At 40.2% G+C, this 23,063-nt stretch overlaps 1 protein-coding gene across 1 annotated transcript in view; it reads left to right on the forward strand.

The window, feature by feature from the left end:
• Nucleotides 1-23,063, forward strand: part of LOC124795577 (titin) — a 529,084-nt gene that overhangs the window by 382,782 nt on the left and 123,239 nt on the right. The window contains exon 95 of the mRNA XM_047259648.1: nucleotides 6,985-21,873. Within this exon, the coding sequence (XP_047115604.1) occupies nucleotides 6,985-21,873 (14,889 nt within the window). The remainder of the gene's footprint in view (nucleotides 1-6,984; nucleotides 21,874-23,063) is intronic.

Here is a 23,063-nt window from a genome sequence, read left to right on the forward strand (position 1 = left end):
GAACTCTGTTTCCCGTATGTTGTGCATCTCACCAAGGCCTTCACAGACTAGCATTAACCTCCAGACCTAGTCTGCAAACAAATCTCCTATACCATTTCCCCTCACAGTCCCAATCCTCCCACAACCCTCAAGGGCTAGGCATGAAGGAATGCCACCTTCATCAACACCACCATGGGCTGGAACTACTGAACCACATTCTTTGCCAGGGCTTTGATTACCTATCGTTATGCCCTGAAATAAGAGACATCCTACCTGAGATCCTTTCCATCCCTCCTAAAGTGGTGTTCCATCTCCCACCCAACTTCCACAACATCCTAGTCCATCCTCATGCCACTCCCAATCCTAACCCCTTGCCACAAGGACCATTTTCCTTTGGAAGACCCAGGTGCAAAACCTGCCCAATCCGCTCACCCAGCCCTTCCTATTCCAGTTCTGTCACAGTCTTATCACACCCCATCAAAGACTGGGCCACCTGTGAAAGCAGCCATGTCATATACCAGCTCTGCTGCAATCATTGCACAGCTTTTTATGTTGGTATGACTACCAGCCACCTGTCCACCAGGGTGAATGGCCACCACCAAACTGTCCAAGAGTAAAGTAGACCACCCACAGCATGCAGCTGGATATAACATGCTTGATTTCAATGGCTGCTTCACTATGCAGGCCATATGGATCCTTTCCTTTACCATCAGCTTTTCTGCACTGGGCAGATGGGGCTAATCCTTACAACCCATTCTCCTCTCCTGAAATTATTCCAGCCTTAACGAACAGTAACATACCATTCCTACACCTTCCACCCAACAGTTTCCAGCCCATCTGTCCTATCACCTCTGACCTATTCTTATCTCCCACCCTCTTTTTGTGCCACTCTCTGTCAACAAACCTGACCATCTTTCCGTACTCCTCTTCTGTTTTGCTCCTTTTTCCCCACCTCTCTCTTTCACAGCCTCCTGATGCTGTGCCTGTTGGTAATTTAGTCTGTGCACACTCTGAGAGACAGCACTCCTCTCTCTGCCACCTGTACACTGCTATCCCCTGCTGCCCCCCTCCCCTGTCCAGATAGCTGCTTCCATTCCATGTGACAATTGCATTCTGGTCTGAGCTGCTGGAGTTGGTGTGCGATATGCTTATTTTTGTGGGAATGAATGATTTATTTTATTTATTTATTTATTTAGCATCCAATAGATCACACATGTGATATAGGATTTGTCATTTGATTACACGTAACACATAACAACACACACACATAATAAATGGACAAACATATACAAACAGCAAAACAAATGACGTACACATAGTACATAAGTAGTGTACAAGAACTTATTACACAAAAACAAAAGTACGTGCTCATGATAAACAATTATAGATCATGAACTACGCCTTATACACAAATCGTATTACAGATATTTAACAGATTTTTCATAAGTACCATGATTACAAAGTTGAAAACATAATTAAATTAGTTTGAATTTTTAAAAAATAAGTACAGGTTTCAATCCACAGTCTGAGACAGGTATCATTTACACTGTAGTAGCATTTTTCCATCAAGAATTTTTTAATTCACACTTGAAATTATTTTTGCCTTTCAATTCTTTTAATTTGAGAGGGAAGTGCATTTAAAAGCTTTATTACTAAGCTGCTAACATGTTTCTGACTTCTAGTTTTTCTACATAGGGAATGTGGAAGTCTTTACAATGCCTTGTATTGTGATCATGGTAGCTCGAGTTGGTTTGGAGATCGTAGTTATTTTTACTGATCATTTCCAGGCATTTAAAAATATATATCGATGGTATTGTCAGTATCTTTAGTTGTCTGAATAAGGGTCTACAGTGAGTTTGTGGTGGGCTGTGTGTCATGATACAAATAGCTCTTTTTTGCATAATAAAAATGTCATTTAGTCTTGACCTGGTTTTTCCCCAAAAACTTATGCCATAGCTTGCAACTGATTGGAAATAACTAAAGTACACCACTCTAATACACTCTTTGCTACATACCTTGGATATTATTCTTAAGGCAAAACATGCTGATGTGTATTTCTCTATCTTTTCCTGATGAAGGCTGAGGCTGAAAGCTAATGAGTAAATATCTTTTTAATTGTGCCTATCTGCAACTTAACGTTTCATCTTTACGGTAAGCAGCAATCTGTCTTTTCCTTGCTTTGTTGACATAACATCCTGGAGTTTCCATTGTTTGATTAAGTCACTGTGTTCAATAACTAGTAAGTGCCTCAAAATGTTCTGGCACAGGAAGTTCTGAGACTGAGTAATTGAGCCATGTTGGACCAAATAAGACAATGCTTGAATAAATAAATCACCAGAGTGGTGTTAAATCGAAAGAACTGCACCAGGCTAGAGCCACAATATGAACTGGGTTCTGTGAAGTTGGGAAAATAATGGTGGAATGACTGTTGAAGAATTTTTGTTGAAGGCAAATAATGAGGGAGGAAATTTTTGCCAATGTTACCAGTGCATCAGCCAGCCAAATGTTGGCCCCTGGGCTGTTGCAAGTCAGTAGTCCTTCAAAGACTATTTCTGTCAATATTTTCATCTGATTTTAAATATGGGGTTCATTCTAAAAATAAAGAATATTTGTTTCTGTAAACATTTTTATTCAAGATAATGAAAGAAAACTTTTTTATGACACGTGTTGATATCTTAGCTATTTTTTTATGCAGTCATCATTCAAATTCAAAGTTTTCTCATAATGTCTATATGCTTTCCTATGCCTTCTGCATATTTGGTTGCCACCAAGATGTTGAACCAATCACCTACTGTCCTCAGTCAGTTGATTGCCATTTCAATATTGCTTTCCACTCAAAAGTGCTAACATTTTGGAAAAAAAGATGGTAATCATTTGAAAACAAGTTTGGTGGATATTTGACAACATACTGTGTAAACTGCCAAAGCAAATCCTTCATTAACACAACAGAATGTTGGCAAGCATTATTGTGAAGAAGCGTAATGCCAGTATACAACAATCCATGCTGTTTGTTTTGAGTAGCACAATGTTGAAGTGTGTGACATTAGGCTACTGCATTTATGGTCTCTTTTATAGGCATAAGGTTGATGAGTGAGATGCCCCATCAATCACTAAACACTCTGGCCTTAACATTTTTGTGGTGTTCTGTTTGTTTTTTCTTTTCCTTTTTTCGGGAGGGGGGGAATGAGGTATCATGAATGATGCAAGACACTGCAACTCCCATTCATTGTTTTTTGTGTTCATCTGCCAAAAGATGAGGAACCCATCTGGCACACACTTTTCTATAGCCCAAATCAGTCTAACAGCTTTTAAGAAATGACCGTGAAATTTTGGGAAAGCACAGGCTCAGTCCCTAAATAGTGAAATGTCTTCATCTTCATTTCTCAATCACAACTGAAGGTTCGCCTGGTCATTCTTCGTTATGAACATTAAATTGTCTGGCATCAAACATGATGCACCAGTCTGTAACTGAAGCTTTGTTCATCAAATGTTTCATAAACTAATTTATGTGCCTGTAAATTTTAATAGGATGAACTTGCTTTGCACTCAGAAACTGTGTTACACTACAAACCTCACACTTCATGGATTGTCAATTTTGTCACACATTTTAAAATCATGCAGCTATTAGGAAGGTCTGTGACACAGTGGTAGGGGTGGGGGAGAATTACAGGTTGTCACATCCAAACATTCTTTACTTTGAAAATGACCTTTTTAATCATGGAAAATGAGATGCACACTGAAAATATTTCAGCAGCTGATAGAATGTAAAATCTGATGTACTGATATGACAGATACTTGTTTGTAGGTGGCTGTGTATTTAAAAATCAGACTTTTCTTCCATGAGGAATTTACTAGTACAAGTAAACACAACTAATTTATCTGGTTGCAGTGTTGAAGAAGAATAAAATAAATTGTTGTAAACAAGAATCAGATTATGCATTCTGTGCAAAAGTGAAGGGATCTTTGAGATTCATGAACAAACACTATGTCTTGGTGACACTAAGTATACTAAGCTGTGCTGGATCAAGTATGAAATGTGTTACATAACTAGTTTGCCAGTGCATAACCACAGAATGTTCTTGAAAGAGCCTGTACGGCCAGAAGTCATGGATATGGAAGTTCTAAATGTGAGTTGATTGTCTTTGGTACAGTAGTTAAATGATAGGGAAGGAGAATGAGATGATGAACACAACAGAGTAGTGTTATATATGGGTAGGTCATTTGCAGATTAGACATTAACTATAGTTGGCGGGAGGTGGGTCAGCAGTTGAATGTTGTTTGTAGCATGATTTCACAATCATGGAGAAGATTGCTGAGAGAGGAAATGGCAGTAATGGCAAGGTTTACCAAGTGTCATGACCTAGCACAGAATCATTACCTCACCTGATATCTACATGTATACTCTGAAAGCCATCATACGGTGTGTGAGTGAGTGTACACCTGGTGCCACTGTCTGATCCCTCATTCTCTGTTCCATTCACAAATAGTGCATTGGAAGAACATCTCTCGATAACCTTCCAATTGAGCTCAAATTGCTTCAATTTTCTCTTCACAATCATTTTACGAGACATGTGGAGGAAGTAATACATTTCCCAACTCTGTACGCTCTCAGAATTTCAACAGTAACCCTCTCCATGATACGCCATGCCTCTCTCATAGCGACTGCCACTGGAGGATGCTGAGTGTCTTCATAACACTTTCACACCAATCAAACAATCTGTGATGAAATGCACTGTTCATCATTGGATCTTCTCTATCTCTTCCATTAATCCAGCCTGTAAAGGTCCCAGGATGGTGAACAATACTCAAGAATCATTCAAACAAGTGTTCTGTAAACCACTTCTTTTGTGGGTATATTACATTCCCTTGGCATTCTTCTAACAAATCTCAGCCTGACATTTCCTTAAATGCCCAAAGATGTCCAGCAACCACGACAGATGTCCAGGTGCGAGAGTTTGATCCATCTCTAGATTATACGTGTTCCACAAGATTGTGTCTGCTTGGAGAGCTTGCCTGTGTACTCAGCAGCATGCTAAATGCATTTCCCACACACAAAGAAGAAATGTGGTGCCTTACCCATCAATCATTGGGTAGTATCCTATGCAAAGATGAGTTGTTAAAGAATGATTCTCACATTCTGTTCATCTGTCCTTGAGGAAACATTTATTGGCACACATGTTTCTATCATGACACCTCATAATCAGTATCACTGTATGCCATATCCGTGCCTTGAAATATAATGACAGGCTTGTAATGTGTCCGGAAGAAGGTGGCATAGTGTTCTCATCTGGGATAGCACAGTACTAAGAACATGTATCTCACTGGGTGTTGCCTTGCAGTATTGCAATTGCTGTGCCTTTTCTCTGTCGCATATGAAGCTATGTTTCATCTGGTGAATGGTAATGGCTGATGTGTTGGATAAGTACATGCAGTCTGAGCACATATCTTATATGTAGGGTGTTCATCTCACTGTCCAGATTTGAATCAGTTTCAACATGTAAGGTATGGGGCTCTCTAGAATAAAGGTCTGCAACCCTAACACATCTCTATGCAGCGGCACTAATCCTCATAGTGTGTCTGACCATCAGTGAAATGCAGCACAACAGACATAACTGGGTGGTCTGATCTGTGGTGTAGGAAGCCATTGTGCATCATCTCATGCTGTTTTTTGGCCTCACATTGATTAATGTACCGTACATAACTGATGGAAGGACACTACACATTGTAAGTGACATTTATGATGGATGATCTGTTCAACAGTGCTCCTCATATCTGTATCACTGTGTCACAAGTTGATATGATACCAGCCACCCTTTCGAGTCTGCACATTATACTTGTTCCTCATGTTATGTCATGAAAACCACAGATCCCTTATCTTATGACCATGAATGTAGCAAATAGATAAATTTCAGTACATATCAAATTCAGATAATGGAAAGAGAAAGTGAAATAAAACAGTAAGACTAATAAAGAACTAAGGAAAAAAACGATCTGTACAGAAATACTATATTATTGCATGACAGTGCAAGTTCAAGCCATCTCATTCCATCCAGATTAATGATAAATTTATTTTAGAATAGTTTGTATCCAAGAGTTTCAAAATTACTTGCTCTTTGATAACATCTCTTCATCAGATCACATTACATTTCGATTATATAGTACGTAGTAATGGTTTTCAGTTCTCGTAAGTCCAGTAAGATGTCCTATGTGTGTTCCCCCTACACATAGTCACAAAAATAAGTAAATTCCTTCATGAAAATGCCAGACAGTCTTTTCCAAGTCCATCGCAAGTTCTCCTTTCCATCACTGTACTTATGAGCTAGTGATCTGTCACCAGTAGGCTCAGTGTTGATGGGTAATTAAACTATAAAGTTTCTTCATTGTAAAAATAAATATGTAGCTTATTCATCCTGTAACAGAAGAATAACAGTAAAACAGTTTTATTAAATATTCTTACTGGAATCAAATAAAAATATTACAGATAATTCTGATTATAATTTTTAAGCAAACACTGTAAAGAACTCTGAAAGTATTTCAGTTCACAATGAGTCATAATTATTTTATTAGATAAATAATCATGTAAGGGAGACATGCATAAATGAGCAATAATTCATCTCTCGCTGCAGAATTACTTCCGGTAAGTACTGTATTGTGTGGTAAGTGCCTATGACAATTCAAATCATTTTAAATGCTGCAAAACAGCAAATGAGATTGTTCAGAGCAGCAGGGCAACAAAGTCTAGTGATTTATTGCTTGTAACAAATGTTGACACCATGCACAGCATCTGAACCTAATTCAGAAACACTTCAAACACACAGTATGAAATCGACATAATAAAATGTACACACTGCACAAATGCACTGACACAGATGGTGTCACCAAATATTAGACATTAAAAATTGAATCATATAGATTTTACCTCCTTAGAGGTCAAACCAGAGAACCACAGTCCATATGTACAAGAATCTCTTGCAATTTCACATCACAAAATCATTGAAATTTCAGAGAGCCTGGACGACAATACATCAGCCTCTCAGACACGTCACATCACTGCCACACAAGTGACCGACCATATGCCTGAGGTAAAAGTAATTGAAACTACAACTGAGTTCCTTCAAGGTGAGTACACTATAAAGAGTGCGGACAGAGAATCTGCTGATGAAGACACCGGGGATGTAGACACAGTCCACAAACTTGAGACACCAGTTATAGAGCTGAAAAGCTTACCAGACCATGACAAGGAACAGGGCACTACTGATGAAATTGAAGTTAAGGAAAAGATGGTGAAACCCATGATTAGAAAGAAGACGACGTTCCCAATTGAGGACAGTAAACCTGCAACGGAAGACGACACAAGGGAAGAAACTGTGCCAATATTGGAAGAACTTGAGGAGGAAAAGGCAGATAAGCATCCTGAGGATGACAGGGAGGTTGAGAAGGTTGTTGAAGGAGCGATGGAAGACACAAGAAAAGAGAAGAAAATGAAACGTATTATCAAGAGGAAGAAGATTACTCTGGTAGAAGGGGAGAAACCGTTAGGAGAGGATGTAAAAGAGGAAACTGCACCACTACATGAGAAGCCAGAAGAAGAGAAAGAAAATGAAATCTTGGAGAGTACCATGATGGTTGAGAAAGCTGAGGACAGAGAGATGGAAGAAGCAACTGATGAGAAGAAAGTGAAACGTATAGTGAGAAGAAAGAAGGCTACACCAAATGAAGAGGAGAAACCATCAACAGAAGGTGCAGAGGAGGAAACTGTGACATTGTTTCAAAAGCCTAAAGAGGAGGAGAAGCCAGAGATTGGTGAGGGGGAGAAGGAAGGAATTACTGAAGACATCAAACTGAAACACATTATCAGGAAGAAAAAAACTAAGCCAGCTAAAGAGAAGAAACTTTCTGAGGAACCTGTAGCACCATGTGATAAACCAGAAGATGAGGAGCTATATGAAACTCCTGAAGGGGTCATAACAGTTGAAAAAGGTGAGGAGGAAGAGACAGAAGAAACATCGAAAGAGAAGAAAGTGAAACGCATACTCAGAAGGAAAAAGATTACACCAACTGAAGAGGAGAAACCTTCAGTGGAAGGTACAAAGCAGGAAACTGCATCACTGACAGAAAAGCCCAAAGAGGAGTCAGAAATTTCTGAAGGGGAGGAGGAAGAATTGACTGACCAGACAAAAAAGAAACGCATTATCAGGAAGAAAAAGACTATGGTGCTTGAGAAGGAGAAACCTTCAGATGAGAGTAAACAAGAAGAACCATTGCCAGTACTGGAGAAGCCAGAGGAGCAAAAGGCAGAGGAAATTCCTGAAACAGTCAAGGAGGCTGAAGATGTGGAACAAGTGGAAGCAACAAAAGAAAAGAAGGTTAAGCGCATAGTCAGGAAAAAGAAGGTGGTACCAGAAGAGGCAGAAAAACCTGTCGAGGAAGAAATGATTGAAGATACCTTGCCATTACCAGAGAAACCTGCTGAAGGAAAGGCAGATACAGAAGAGCAAACTGACAGTGTGCCAGTAGCTAAAGATGAGGTTCCTGCTGAAACTGTTGATGAAACTGAACACAAAAAAGTGAAACGAATAGTGAAAAAGAAAAAGAAAACTGTTCCAGAAGAAGAAAAGCCAAGTGGTGTGCAAGAAGAAGAAACTATTATGCCATCCTTGGAAAAATCTGAGGAAGAACTGCCCGAAGAAAAGCCTGATGTTGAAGAGGATACTACAACAGTACCTGAGGACTCAAAGGGAAGGAGGGTAAAGCGAATTGTGTCCAAAACAAAGAAAGGCATTCTGAAGGAAGAGGAGAAACCAACAGAAGGCAAGGTAGAAGAGGATGTAGCTCCTAGAAAACCAACAGATGACAAACCTGTCAAGAAGAAGAAAGTCACTGGACTACAAATGATGAAAATTGAGAAGAAAGAAATTAAAGCTACTCAGCTGAAGGTGATTGATGTCAAAGAAGACATTCCCCTATTTGCACAGATAAAATTAAAGAAAGTGACACCTGTCAAGAAACGAGAAATAAAGGGTGTGACAATTCCCAAAGTCTTGCTTAAGAGTAACATTAAATTTATCGATTATCCACCAGCTGAACAGAAGCCAGTCATAACAATTCTTGAGGTGCACTTTGACAAGGGTATTCTGTCACGGAACTATCAGGAAGCACTGAAAGTCCAGAAGAGAAAAGTAAAAAAGGTACGAATCAAGGATAAGGAAGCAACTGAGTTGGAGGAACCTGAGAAGTTCCCTGCAGATGACACAGAAAAACCGGAACCTACAGAGAAAGTTGATCAGCCGACATGGCAGAGCTTGCCAAAGAAACCGACACCTGAACAACAAGAAACAAAGAAGCTTGATATTGGGAAAGGAAAAGTCCCAGAGCAGGAAACTCCTGTCCCAGAGGACATCAAGTTGAAAAAGATTCCTGAAAAACCAACACCTGGTGAAGAGGAGCAGAAGATCAAGCCATCGAAAAAAGATGGGGATGAACAAAAGATAAAGAAGCCTAAGGAATCTGAGAAAGAACCATTGGCTCCTTTTGAGGGGAAGGACATAGAAAAGCATGATACAGACTTAGAGCAATATGAGAGGAAGAGCCCAGAGAAATCAGATGATGAGACTTCCAAACCTGAGGTGAAAAAGAGACCTAAGGCAAAGAAACCAAAACCAGAGCCAGAGACCATTCAGATTCCACTGGAGAAAGGAATTCCTAAGAAACCGCAGCCAGAAGATGACAAGGAGATCAAGCTAAGGAAGAAAATGGGTGAACCCACCCCAGATGAACCCGAGGTGATTACTCTCAAACCATTCAGAAAAGAGAAACCAGAAGATAAATCAGAGCAGCCAGAGAAAGAGGAAGGGAAGCCCAAAGGAGTAGACAGACTCACAGAGGAGGAAGAGGTAGAGAAGGACCAACTGCCAGAGGGAAAAAGGAAGAAGAAAATAGTGAAGAAGGTTCGGAAACCAGAGGCACCACAGGAAGAAGCAGAGAAGTCTGTATCAGATGTTCCTGAGGCTGAGACACAGGAAATAGTTTCCCCCAAAGAAGACCAGCCTAGTGCAGTGACAGTTCCTGAATCAGTGAGTGAGCCTTTAACAGCAGTAGACGAACAACCAAAGGTTTCTGAGGAAGAGAAGCCCGACAAAGTGGTGGCAGATGAAGTGCCAGAACAAGAAGTAGAAAAGGACCAACTGCCAGAGGGAAAAAGGAAGAAGAAAATATTGAAAAAGGTTCGGAAACCGGAGGCACCACAGGAACAAGCGGAGAAGCCTTCACCAGATGTTCCTGAGGCTGAGACACAGGAAATAGTTTCCCCCAAAGAAGACCAGCCTAGTGCAGTGACAGTTCCTGAATCAGTGAGTGAACCTTTAACTGCAGTAGATGAGCAACCAAAGGTTTCTGAGGAAGAGAAGCCTGACAAAGTGGCTGCGGATGACGTGCCAGAACAAAAGGTTGTCAGAAAGAAAGTGAAGGTACAGAAGGTGAAGACAGAGAAAGAAGTGAAACCAGAAGAAGAGGTTCAAGAAGAAAAGAAAGAAGAGGTGGAAAAGCTGGAGGTTGTGGTGAAAGAGGTACCTGAGGATGAGAAGGAACATGGTACTACTGAAGAAATGGAAGTTAAAGAGAAAAAGGTGAAACACATAATCAGAAAGAAGAAGACAACTCCAAGTGAAGAAGAGAAACCTTCAGATGAGAGTAAAGGAGAAGAATCATTACCAGTACTGGAGAAGCCAGAGGAGCAAAAGGCAGAGGAAATTCCAGAAACAGTCAAGGAGGCTGAAGATGTGGAACAAGTTGAAGCAACAAAAGAAAAGAAGGTTAAGCGCATAGTCAGGAAAAAGAAGGTTGTACCAGAAGAGGCAGAAAAACCTGTGGAGGAAGAAATGATTGAAGATACCTTGCCATTACCAGAGAAACCCGCTGAAGGAAAGGCAGATACAGAAGAGAAAACTGACAGTGTGCCGGTAGCTAAAGATGAGGTTCCTGAAACTGTTGGTGAAACTGAACACAAAAAAGTGAAACGAATAGTGAAAAAGAAAAAGAAAACTGTTCCAGAAGAAGATGAAAAGCCAGTTGGTGTGGAGAAAGAGGAAACTATTATGCCATCCTTGGAAAAATCTGAGGAAGAACTGCCCGAAGAAAAGCCTGATGTTGAAGAGGATACTACAACAGTATCTGAGGACTCTAAGGGAAGGAGGGTAAAGCGAATTGTGTCCAAAACAAAGAAAGGCATTCCGAAGGAAGAGGAGAAACCAACAGAAGGCAAGGTAGAAGAGGATGTAGCTCCTAGAAAACCAACAGATGACAAACCTGTCAAGAAGAAGAAATTCACTGGACTACAAATGATGAAAATTGAGAAGAAAGAAATTAAAGCTACTCAGCTGAAGGTGATTGATGTCAAAGAAGACATTCCCCTATTTGCACAGATAAAATTAAAGAAAGTGACACCTGTCAAGAAACGAGAAATAAAGGGTGTGACAATTCCCAAAGTCTTGCTTAAGAGTAACATTAAGTTCATTGATTATCCACCAGCTGAACAGAAGCCAGTCATAACAATTCTTGAGGTGCACTTTGACAAGGGTATTCTGTCACGGAACTATCAGGAAGCACTGAAAGTCCAGAAGAGAAAAGTAAAAAAGGTACGAATCAAGGATAAGGAAGCAACTGAGTTGGAGGAACCTGAGAAGTTCCCTGCAGATGACACAGAAAAACCAGAACCTACAGAGAAAGTTGATCAGCCAGCATGGCAGAGCTTGCCAAAGAAACCTGCACCTGAGCAACAAGAAACACAGAAGCTTGATATTGGGAAAGGAAAAGTTCCAGAGCAGGAAACTCCTGTCCCAGAGGACATCAAGTTGAAAAAGGTTCCTGAAAAACCAACACCTGGTGAAGAGGAGCAGAAGATCAAGCCATCGAAAAAAGATGGGGATGAACCACAGATGAAGAAGCCTAAGGAATCTGAGAAAGAACCATTGGCTCCTTTTGAGGGGAAGGACATAGAAAAGCATGATACAGACTTAGAGAAATATGAGAGGGAGAGCCCAGAGAAATCAGATGAAGAGACTTCCAAACCTGAGGTGAAAAAGAGACCTAAGGCAAAGAAACCAAAACCAGAGCCAGAGACCATTCAGATTCCACTGGAGAAGGGAATTCCTAAGAAACCGCAGCCAGAAGATGACAAGGAGATCAAGCTAAGGAAGAAAATGGGTGAACCCACCCCAGATGAACCCGAGGTGATTACTCTCAAACCTTTCAGAAAAGAGAAACCAGAAGATAAATCAGAGCAGCCAGAGAAAGAGGAAGGGAAGCCCAAAGGAGTAGACAGACTCACAGAGGAGGAAGAGGTAGAGAAGGACCAACTGCCAGAGGGAAAAAGGAAGAAGAAAATAGTGAAGAAGGTTCGGAAACCAGAGGCACCACAGGCAGAAGCAGAGAAGCCTGTATCAGATGTTCCTGAGGCTGAGATACAGGAAATAGTTTCCCCCAAAGAAGACCAGCCTAGTGCAGTGACAGTTCCTGAATCAGTGAGTGAGCCTTTAACAGCAGTAGACGAACAACCAAAGGTTTCTGAAGAAGAGAAGCCTGACAAAGTGGCTGCAGATGACGTGCCAGAACAAAAGGTTGTCAGAAAGAAAGTGAAGGTACAGAAGGTGAAGCCAGAGAAAGAAGTGAAACCAGAAGAAGAGGTTCAAGAAGAAAAGAAAGAAGAGGTGGAAAAGCTGGAGGTTGTGGTGAAAGAGGTACCTGAGGATGAGAAGGAACATGTTACTACTGAAGAAATGGAAGTTAAAGAGAAAAAGGTGAAACACATAATCAGAAAGAAGAAGACAACTCCAAGTGAAGAAGAGAAACCTTCAGATGAGAGTAAAGGAGAAGAATCATTACCAGTACTGGAGAAGCCAGAGGAGCAAAAGGCAGAGGAAATTCCAGAAACAGTCAAGGAGGCTGAAGATGTGGATCAAGTTGAAGCAACAAAAGAAAAGAAGGTTAAGCGCATAGTCAGGAAAAAGAAGGTTGTACCAGAAGAGGCAGAAAAACCTGTAGAGGAAGAAATGATTGAAGATACCTTGCCATTACCAGAGAAACCTGCTGAAGGAAAGGCAGATACAGAAGAGAAAACTGACAGTGTGCCAGTAGCTAAAGATGAGGTTCCTGCTGAAACTGTTGATGAAACTGAACACAAAAAAGTGAAACGAATAGTGAAAAAGAAAAAGAAAACTGTTCCAGAAGAAGATGTAAAGCCAATTGATGTGGAGGAAGAGGAAACTATTATGCCATCCTTGGAAAAATCTGAAGAAGAAGTGCCTGAAGAAAAGCCTGATGTTGAAGAGGATACTACAACAGTACCTGCGGACTCTAAGGGAAGGAGGGTAAAGAGAATTGTGTCCAAATCAAAGAAAGGCATTCCGAAGGAAGAGGAGAAACCAACAGAAGACAAGGCAGAAGAGGACAGAGCTCCTAGAAAACCAACAGAAGACAAACCTGTCAAGAAGAAGAAAGTCACTGGACTACAAATGATGAAAATTGAGAGGAAAGAAATTAAAGCTACTCAGCTGAAGGTGATTGATGTCAAAGAAGACATTCCCCTATTTGCACAGATAAAATTAAAGAAAGTGACACCTGTCAAGAAACGAGAAATAAAGGGTGTGACAATTCCCAAAGTCTTGCTTAAGAGTAACATTAAATTTATCGATTATCCACCAGCTGAACAGAAGCCAGTCATAACAATTCTTGAGGTGTACTTTGACAAAGGTATTCTGTCACGGAACTACCAGGAAGCTCTGAAAGTGCAAAAGAGGAAAGTAAAAAAGGTACGAATCAAGGATAAGGAAGCAACTGAGTTGGAGGAACCTGAGAAGTTCCCTGCAGATGACACAGAAAAACCAGAACCTACAGAGAAAGTTGATCAGCCGACATGGCAGAGCTTGCCAAAGAAACCTGCATCTGAGCAACAAGAAACACAGAAGCTTGATATTGGGAAAGGAAAAGTTCCAGAGCAGCAAGCTCCTGTCCCAGAGGACATCAAGTTGAAAAAGATTCCTGAAAAACCAACACCTGGTGAAGAGGAGCAGAAGATCAAGCCATCGAAAAAAGATGGGGATGAACAAAAGATAAAGAAGCCTAAGGAATCTGAGAAAGAACCATTGGCGCCTTTTGAGGGGAAGGACATAGAAAAGCATGATACAGACTTAGAGCAATATGAGAGGGAGAGCCCAGAGAAATCAGATGAAGGGGCTTCCAAACCTGAGGTGAAAAAGAGACCTAAGGCAAAGAAACCAAAACCAGAGCCAGAGACCATTCAGATTCCACTGGAGAAGGGAATTCCTAAGAAACCGCAGCCAGAAGATGACAAGGAGATCAAGCTAAGGAAGAAAATGGGCGAACCCACCCCAGATGAACCCGAGGGGATTACTCTCAAACCATTCAGAAAAGAGAAACCAGAAGATAAATCAGAGCAGCCAGAGAAAGAGGAAGGGAAATCCAAAGGAGTAGACAGACCCACAGAGGAGGAAGAGGTAGAGAAGGACCAACTGCCAGAGGGAAAAAGGAAGAAGAAAATAGTGAAGAAGGTTCGGAAACCAGAGGCACCACAGGAAGAAGCAGAGAAGTCTGTATCAGATGTTCCTGAGGCTGAGACACAGGAAATAGTTTCCTCCAAAGAAGACCAGCCTAGTGCAGTGACAGTTCCTGAATCAGTGAGTGAGCCTTTAACAGCAGTAGACGAACAACCAAAGGTTTCTGAGGAAGAGAAGCCCGACAAAGTGGTTGCAGATGAAGTGCCAGAACAAGAAGTAGAAAAGGACCAACTGCCAGAGGGAAAAAGGAAGAAGAAAATATTGAAAAAGGTTCGGAAACCGGAGGCACCACAGGAACAAGCGGAGAAGCCTTCACCAGATGTTCCTGAGGCTGAGACACAGGAAATAGTTTCCCCCAAAGAAGACCAGCCTAGTGCAGTGACAGTTCCTGAATCAGTGAGTGAACCTTTAACTGCAGTAGATGAGCAACCAAAGGTTTCTGAGGAAGAGAAGCCTGACAAAGTGGCTGCGGATGACGTGCCAGAACAAAGGGTTGTCAGAAAGAAAGTGAAGTTACAGAAGGTGAAGACAGAGAAAGAAGTGAAACCAGAAGAAGAGGTTCAAGAAGAAAAGAAAGAAGAGGTGGAAAAGCTGGAGGTTGTGGTGAAAGAGGTACCTGTGGATGAGAAGGAACATGTTACTACTGAAGAAATGGAAGTTGAAGAGAAAAAGGTGAAACACATAATCAGAAAGAAGAAGACAGCTCCAAGTGAAGAAGAGAAACCTTCAGATGAGAGTAAAGGAGAAGAATCATTACCAGTACTGGAGAAGCCAGAGGAGCAAAAGGCAGAGGAAATTCCTGAAACAGTCAAGGAGGCTGAAGATGTGGAACAAGTGGAAGCAACAAAAGAAAAGAAAGTGAAACGAATTGTCAAGAAGAAGAAATTGGTACCAGAGGAGGTTGAAAAGTCATTGCAGGAAGAAACAGTTAAAGACAATTTTCCTGCACCTGAGGAATCAAGATTAGCAGAAGATCAGAAAGGCCAACCAGAAGACTCACATCTACATTTTGCAAATGTCGAATCATCTGTTATGGGGAAAGTGACTGACATTGTTACTCCATCATACGAGACAGGTAAATCACAAGTAACTATGGCACTTAATGATTCTGTTTCTGTGAGTGATACCATGTCCTTAGAGTTAACTGAACAACGAGTAGCAGATAAGAAACCATTACCGCAGGAGGCTTTAGTAAGTATAGGAGAAAAAGATACTGTATCTATACAGGAACCTTATGTTGAGGTAGTTCCTGCACATTTGCCTGAGTCACCTCAGGTTTTAAAGGAAGAAGCGACACTTAAGGTAATGAGCCAAAAATCTGTGGCTATATTGGAAATTCCTACACATGAAACAGAGGAACCCCTCGTATCCGGTATACCTGAAGTATTGCATGCCACACCATCATTTCTACAACAAGGACCTTTAACTGTAACTGAAACTGGCACATTTGAAACACATACAGACTTTGAACATGAGAAACAATTAACTGAAACAGCCCAGACAACCATCTTACCACAGGAAACACTTTCTGTAACACTTCCTGAACTGCAACACAAGGAAGATATTTTCATGTCACCTGCAGTACCTGACACTGAACATGCTATCAGAAACATTCCATTGTCTGACTCTGTAACTGTAAATGAAATAACATCTTTAGAAATACCATCAGAATTGAACTATACAGTGACACAGGACAAAGAAGCAGTTACAGCACTGCTACCCACAACAGAATCTGTGTTTGTGACAGAGATACAACCAACTCAGACAGTGGCTGTTGATACAAGGGTACAGAAAGTGCCAAAACCTGAATCAGCTCAAAGAAAACTTTCAACACAGGATACATTACAAATACAAGAAGTTACCACGGAACAGGTTGTTACCACAGAGCCACCTCAAGAAACACAGTATTTGACACAGGTGCCGAAAGTCGTCCAGAAACGACAGGAGGCACTTATAATTACAGAAGTAATCAAAAACACAAAGGAGGAAGAACTTGCTAACTTCACAGTATCACAAGAACAACCTACAGTAACAGTTTCTGAAAGTGAAAGTGTGCAAATTACTGATATGCAAACTGCACTATTTACAGGTGACATTACTGTACCAGCTCTGCCTAGGATGGAACAGGTAAGCCCAATAATACCAGTGGAAAGACAGCTTCTTTTAGTGGAACATTCACAACCTGGAATCTTAGAAGAGGCACTGCCTGAGGAGAAAATCACAACAGTGCAAGCTAAACTTGTGGAAATTAGTGATCATAAGAAGGCAGATGTTTCAATATCTGAAGTTAAAGAAGCTCCTACATTACCAAGGAGGGAAGTTGAAATTCATGCACCAGAAAACGTTGAGGCTATTCCTGAAGAAGAGAAACCAACACCTGAACATGCAGAAGAAATTTCACAAGAGTATGCAGTCACTGAGAAGCCATTGGTGTCTTTTGCTGATGAAGATGTCAAGAAGCAACCAACAACAAGAAAAGTCTTGAAGAAGAAAAGAGCTCCTGAGAAGCCAAAGTACGCTGATGAAAGTGTGACTGAAGAAATGACAACTGAAGTGCTGACTCAGGAAAAGCCTGACACTCTAAAACCTGAGGAAGTAAAGGATGTGCATGAAGGAATTGAGGTCACTGAAGTAGTAGATACAGTAAGTACAGGTGACGTTAGTCCATTGGATGTTGAAAAAGAGAAAGCAGAAGCTGTTGAGGGAACTGAAGACTCTGTAAGTATTGTTGAGACACCAGTTAAGAAATTAATTACTAAGAAGAAGAAGATCAAGCCAGTTTCAAAGATTCCAGAAGAAAAAGTGCCAGAAGAAGAAGAAAAAGTGATGGAAATCCCACAGGAAGAGAAGCCTGTGCCTAAAAAACCAAAGGAAAAGAAACATCTTCCTGAAAAAGTAGAAGTGTTGAAACTCGAAAGGAAAGAAGTTAAACCTACCAAACTGAAGATAACTGATGTGATGCCAAAAGAGGAAGTTCCTCTTTTCACGCAGGTGAAGCTGAGGAAAGCAAGTGTTCAAAAGAGGGAGATTAAGGCTGTAGAAGTCCCAAAAGTATTATTGAAGAGCAACATAAAGATAATAGACTACCCTCCAAAGGAAAATACCCCTCTTATAACAATAATAAATGCAAGGTGTGACAAGGGGATACTATCAAGAAATACACAAGAAGCTCTGAAAGTCCTCAAGAGAAAAGTGAAGAAAGTAAAGTTGCCCGGCAGAGAAAAACCAGACACAGAAGAATTAGAGTCTTTTGATGTTGATCAGAAAGACAGTACTGATATTCCTGTGGAAGATGAGAAGAGTACATGGGAAAGACTCCCCAAGGCTGCAGATACTGAGAAACCAGAAGAACCAAAGCTGGTTGTGGGAAAAGGAAAAATCCCAGAAACAAAAGAACCAGAACAAGAAGAAATAAAGCTTAAGAAAGTTCCTGAGAAGCCACTAGTGGAAGAGATAACTGAAATGAAGAAGCCTAAGAAGGATGAGACTGATGAAAAGGATACAAAGAGCACACCAAAAGAGAAGGAAATTACTTTAGCTCCCTTTAAACCTAGTGACATAGAAGGAACTGACATAGATCTGGAAAAGTATGTAAAAGAAGAGCCAGAAAAGAAAGAGAGAAGGACTCCTGAAAAGCAAAAAGTTAAAAAGCCCAAAAAAGACTCTGCAAAACCTGAACCAGAGACAGTAAAAATACCATTAGAAAAACAGCCTCCTAAGAAACCTTACCCTGAAGAGGAGAAGGATATCAAACTGAAAAAGAAGGTGGGAGAGCCTGAACCAGAGGAGCCAGATAGTATTACCTTGAAACCTTTTGTAAAAGAGAAACCAGAAGAAGATTCTGAAATTGCTAAGAAGCACAGCCTTAAACTTGATGACAAAGAGAAACCTTATGAAGAAGAAGAGATATTACCTACTGAACATGTAAAACCTGAATCACCAGAGAGGACAATAAAGAAAACAAAGGTAAAGAAAACAAAACCACCTAAGCGTGTGGAAGATGTTCCGAAAGATGAATCCAAAGAAGCACCTCAGCAGGATGAACCAATACTGGATGAGAAACCAAAAGAAACCAAAGAAGTACCAGAAGAAGAATTCGTGATGAAGATAAAACCCAAAGAACCAGAAAGGGAGGATATTGAGAAGGTAATAGTCGAGAAAGAGGAGCCAGAGAAACCTGATGTTGAAGAAATTAAAGAAGTGACAATAAAGAAGAAGAAACCAAAGAAACCTTCTGTAGAAGAAGTGAGAGAGGAAGTCACTCTAAAGAAGGAGGTACCACTGGAGCCAAAAGAGGAGGAAGTCACAGAGGAGGTAATTGTAAAGGAAAAGAAGCCTAAAGAGGTGAAAGCAGAAGAGGTTCCTGAGGAAGTGATAATTGAACAGAAGGAACCAGAGAAACCCAAGGAAGAGGTAAGTGAAGAAATAACAATAAAGAAGAAGAAACCAAGGAAACCTTCTGTAGAAGAACTGAGAGAAGAAGTCACGCTAAAGAAGGTGATACCAGTGGAGCCAAAAGAGGAGGAGGAAGTCACAGAGGAGGTAGTTGTAAAGAAAAAGAAGCCTAAAGAGGTGAAAGTAGAAGAGGTTCCTGAGAAAGTGACAATTGAAAAGAGGGAACCAGAGAAACCCAAGGATGAGGTAAGTGAAGAAATAACAATAAAGAAGAAGAAACCAAGGAAACCTTCTGTAGAAGAAGTGAGAGAGGAAGTCACACTAAAGAAGGTGATTCCGGTGGAGCCAAAAGAGGAGGAGGAAGTCACAGAGGAGGTAGTTATAAAGAAAAAGAAGCCTAAAGAGGTGAAAGTAGAAGAGGTTCCTGAGAAAGTCATAATTGAAAAGAAGGAACCAGAGAAACCCAAGGAAGAGGTAAGTGAAGAAGTGACAGTGAAGAAGAAGAAACCAAGGAAACCTTCTGTAGAAGAAGTTGCTGAAGAAGTCACTCTAAAGAAGGTGGTACCAGTTGAGCCAAAAGAGGAGGAGGAAGTCACAGAGGAAGTAGTTGTAAAGAAAAAGAAACCTAAGGAGGTCAAAATAGAAGAAGTTACTGAGGAAGTGAAAATTGAAAAGAAGGAACCAGAGAAACCCAAGGAAGAGGTAAGTGAAGAAATAACAATAAAGAAGAAGAAACCAAGGAAACCTTCTGTAGAAGAAGTGACTGAGGAAGTCACTCTCAAGAAGGTGGTACCAATGGAGCCAAAGGAGGACGAGGAAGTCACGGAACAGGTAGTGATAAAGAAAAAGAAGCCCAAGGAGGTGAAAGTAGAAGAGGTGACTGAGGAAGTGAAAATTAAAAAGAAAGAACCAGAGAAACCCAAGGATGATGTACATGAAGAAATAACAATAAAGAAGAAGAAACCAAGGAAACCTTCTGTAGAAGAAGTTGCTGAAGAAGTCACTCTAAAGAAGGTGGTACCAGTGGAACCAAAACAAGAAGAGGAAGTCACAGAAGAGGTAGTGATAAAGAAAAAGAAGCCTAAGGAGGTGAAAGTGGAAGAAGTTACTGAGGAAGTGAAAATTGAAAAGAAGGAACCAGAGAAACCCAAGGAAGAGGTAAGTGAAGAAATAACAATAAAGAAGAAGAAACCAAGGAAACCTTCTGTAGAAGAAGTGACTGAGGAAGTCACTCTCAAGAAGGTGGTACCAGTGGGGCCACAGGAGGAAGAGGAAGTCACGGAACAGGTAGTGGTAAAGAAAAAGAAGCCTAAAGAGGTGAAAGTAGAAGAGATTACTGAGGAAGTGAAAATTAGAAAGAAGGAACCAGAGAAACCCAAGGATGATGTAAGTGAAGAAATAACAATAAAGAAGAAGAAACCAAGGAAACCTTCTGTAGAAGAAGTTTCTGAAGAAGTCACTCTAAAGAAGATGGTACCAGTGGAGCCAAAACAAGAAGAGGAAGTCACAGAAGAGGTAGTTATAAAGAAAAAGAAGCCTAAGGAGGTGAAAGTGGAAGAGGTTTCTGAGGAAGTGACAATTAAAAGGAAGGAACCAGAAAAACCCAAGGATGATGTAAGTGAAGAAGTGACAATAAAGAAGAAGAAACCAAGGAAACCTTCTGTAGAAGAAGTGAGTGAGGAAGTCACTCTAAAGAAGATGGTACCGGTGGAGCCAAAAGAAGAAGGGGAAGTCACAGAAGAGGTAGTAATAAAGAAAAAGAAGCCTAAAGAGGTGAAAGTGGAAGAGGTTTCTGAGGAAGTGACAATTAAAAGGAAGGAACCAGAAAAACCCAAGGATGATGTAAGTGAAGAAGTAACAATAAAGAAGAAGAAACCAAGGAAACCTTCTGTAGAAGAAGTGAGTGAGGAAGTCACTATAAAGAAGATGGTACCGGTGGAGCCAAAAGAAGAAGGGGAAGACACAGAAGAGGTAGTTATAAAGAAAAAGAAGCCTAAAGAGGTGAAAGTGGAAGAGGTTTCTGAGGAAGTGACAATTAAAAGGAAGGAACCAGAAAAACCCAAGGATGATGTAAGTGAAGAAGTAACAATAAAGAAGAAGAAACCAAGGAAACCTTCTGTAGAAGAAGTGAGTGAGAAACTCACCATAAAGAAGGTAGTGGAAAAGAAAGCTGCAGAACCACATGATGAGGAAGTAGCAGAAGAAATAACAATTAAGAAGTTGGCACCAAAGACACCTGAGGACAGCGTGGCAGAATTCACTGTTAAGAAGAAGGCTCCACAGAGGAAGTTGTCAATAGAGGAGTTAGGTGAGGAAGAAATCACTATAAAACCAATGCGGCCAAGACAACCATCATTGCCTGAAGTAACTGAAGTTACTGATGTTGAAACAGTTACAATTCAGCCTAGAATCACTAAAACAAAAGAAGAAATAGAACAAGAATTCAAGATTCAGCTACATACTTATGAAGAAGAGGATATCTCAATGACTAGTAAAGTCAGGTTAAAGAAACAACGACGTCCTACCTATGCAGAAGAAGCTGGTGAGCAAACTATTCGAATTGTGAAAGAGATAGAAGATCAGAAGTCACCTGAAATTATAGAAGTTTTAGAGTCTCCTGAAGCTGAAGGTGTCAGTTTTGATTTGAAGCGCAAGCCAAGTTATACAGTTCAGGAAGCAGAAGAAGAGGAGACAGTGATACTAACAAAACCACATAGGGAGAGAGAAGACATTGAAGAAAGTTTTCAGATTTCCTTACGCAAGAAAGATGATTCTCGCAAAATGTCATACTCCATTGAAAATGTTGAAGAAGAGTTCAGCATTGGTTTTCAAAAGAGGCAGCCTACTCCAGCAGGAACATCCTTTGAAGAAGAGTCCTTGGAGCTGAGGCTGAAGCCTAAGAAGAGGCCTACAAGGATTTCACAGGAAGGTTGTAACACATTTCTAATATTAATGCTACTGTGGTTCTTCTTTGCGGCTGTATTCAACTGCTTTCTTACATGCTGCTTCGTCATCTGCTTCTCAGCAACTGGGACTATTACATCCTCCTTCAAACTGCTTTAATTAAATTTGTAACAACAATGCTTGTGCTTTAGCTTACTAAAATGTTTAATTACCTAATTTAATAAGGTAACATTCCAGCTCTGTTGCTTTAATTTCTAATTCCCTCTTTATAGTAATCTATCATTTCAGTATATTAATTTTTTTTCATAGTCTTTGAAAGACTGTTTGCTTCGTCTAAATAACACATGCTTCTAAGATGAAGTATTCAACATTTTGCCTATAGCAGGTTAAATGTATGACTGAAATCATTCCTACCTGCCAGAATGCATTTTTGCTGGTTATGTAGCAGAGATTTGAATGTACAATTGATATATAGTTGCTAATGTACAAAGTAATGAGTATTTTTTGTTAATTTTTATAATCATGCAAGCATGAGGAGCTTCTTCACTGTAAATGTTTCTGGGTGCAAAATGATGTAGAATCAGTGAGAATACAAATATGTCTGTGTAAAGAAAGTGCTAATATTATGTTATTGTCATTTAATTTTTATGGATCCTTAAATATATCACAACGAACATTTTTTGTACTAACTTTCAACAATGGAATTCCAACAGGGCAATTGTAATTGGATAATGACCCAGAAATTACATCCTTGGGTTATATATTCAATATTATTTAATGGTTGTGTATATTGGGATTGTATATGTGATGGGTTTTATATAAATCACATGAACCATATCTTGGATTAGGTATTATAATCTGTTTGTGTCAAAAATCCTCCAAAAATAAGTTCTAAGACCTTCTGAGCAGCTACTTAAATGATATAGATCAGTATTTCTCCAGAGCTCCATTGTCCACTTTGTTGTTTGAATACTGCTCTGTCATGTCTTCACATTATAGGGACTGTGTGGGATATTAATAAATTAAATGTTTGAGTATATTTAGAGGTGAATCTGTTGTAGCTATAGCAGTAATCTTCTAATCAGATATTGCATCTTATTGTCAGAATGACTAAGGAAGGAGCTCTTGCAGCTATTAAGTAAGTATTTCCTGCAGAGTTGTGGATCACCAGCATTGGGAAATGGAGACACAAATCAAGTGACTAGTGATTTTTCC

Source organism: Schistocerca piceifrons, chromosome 4 (genome assembly GCF_021461385.2).
Source record: "Schistocerca piceifrons isolate TAMUIC-IGC-003096 chromosome 4, iqSchPice1.1, whole genome shotgun sequence".
Classification (NCBI taxonomy): domain Eukaryota; kingdom Metazoa; phylum Arthropoda; class Insecta; order Orthoptera; family Acrididae; genus Schistocerca; species Schistocerca piceifrons.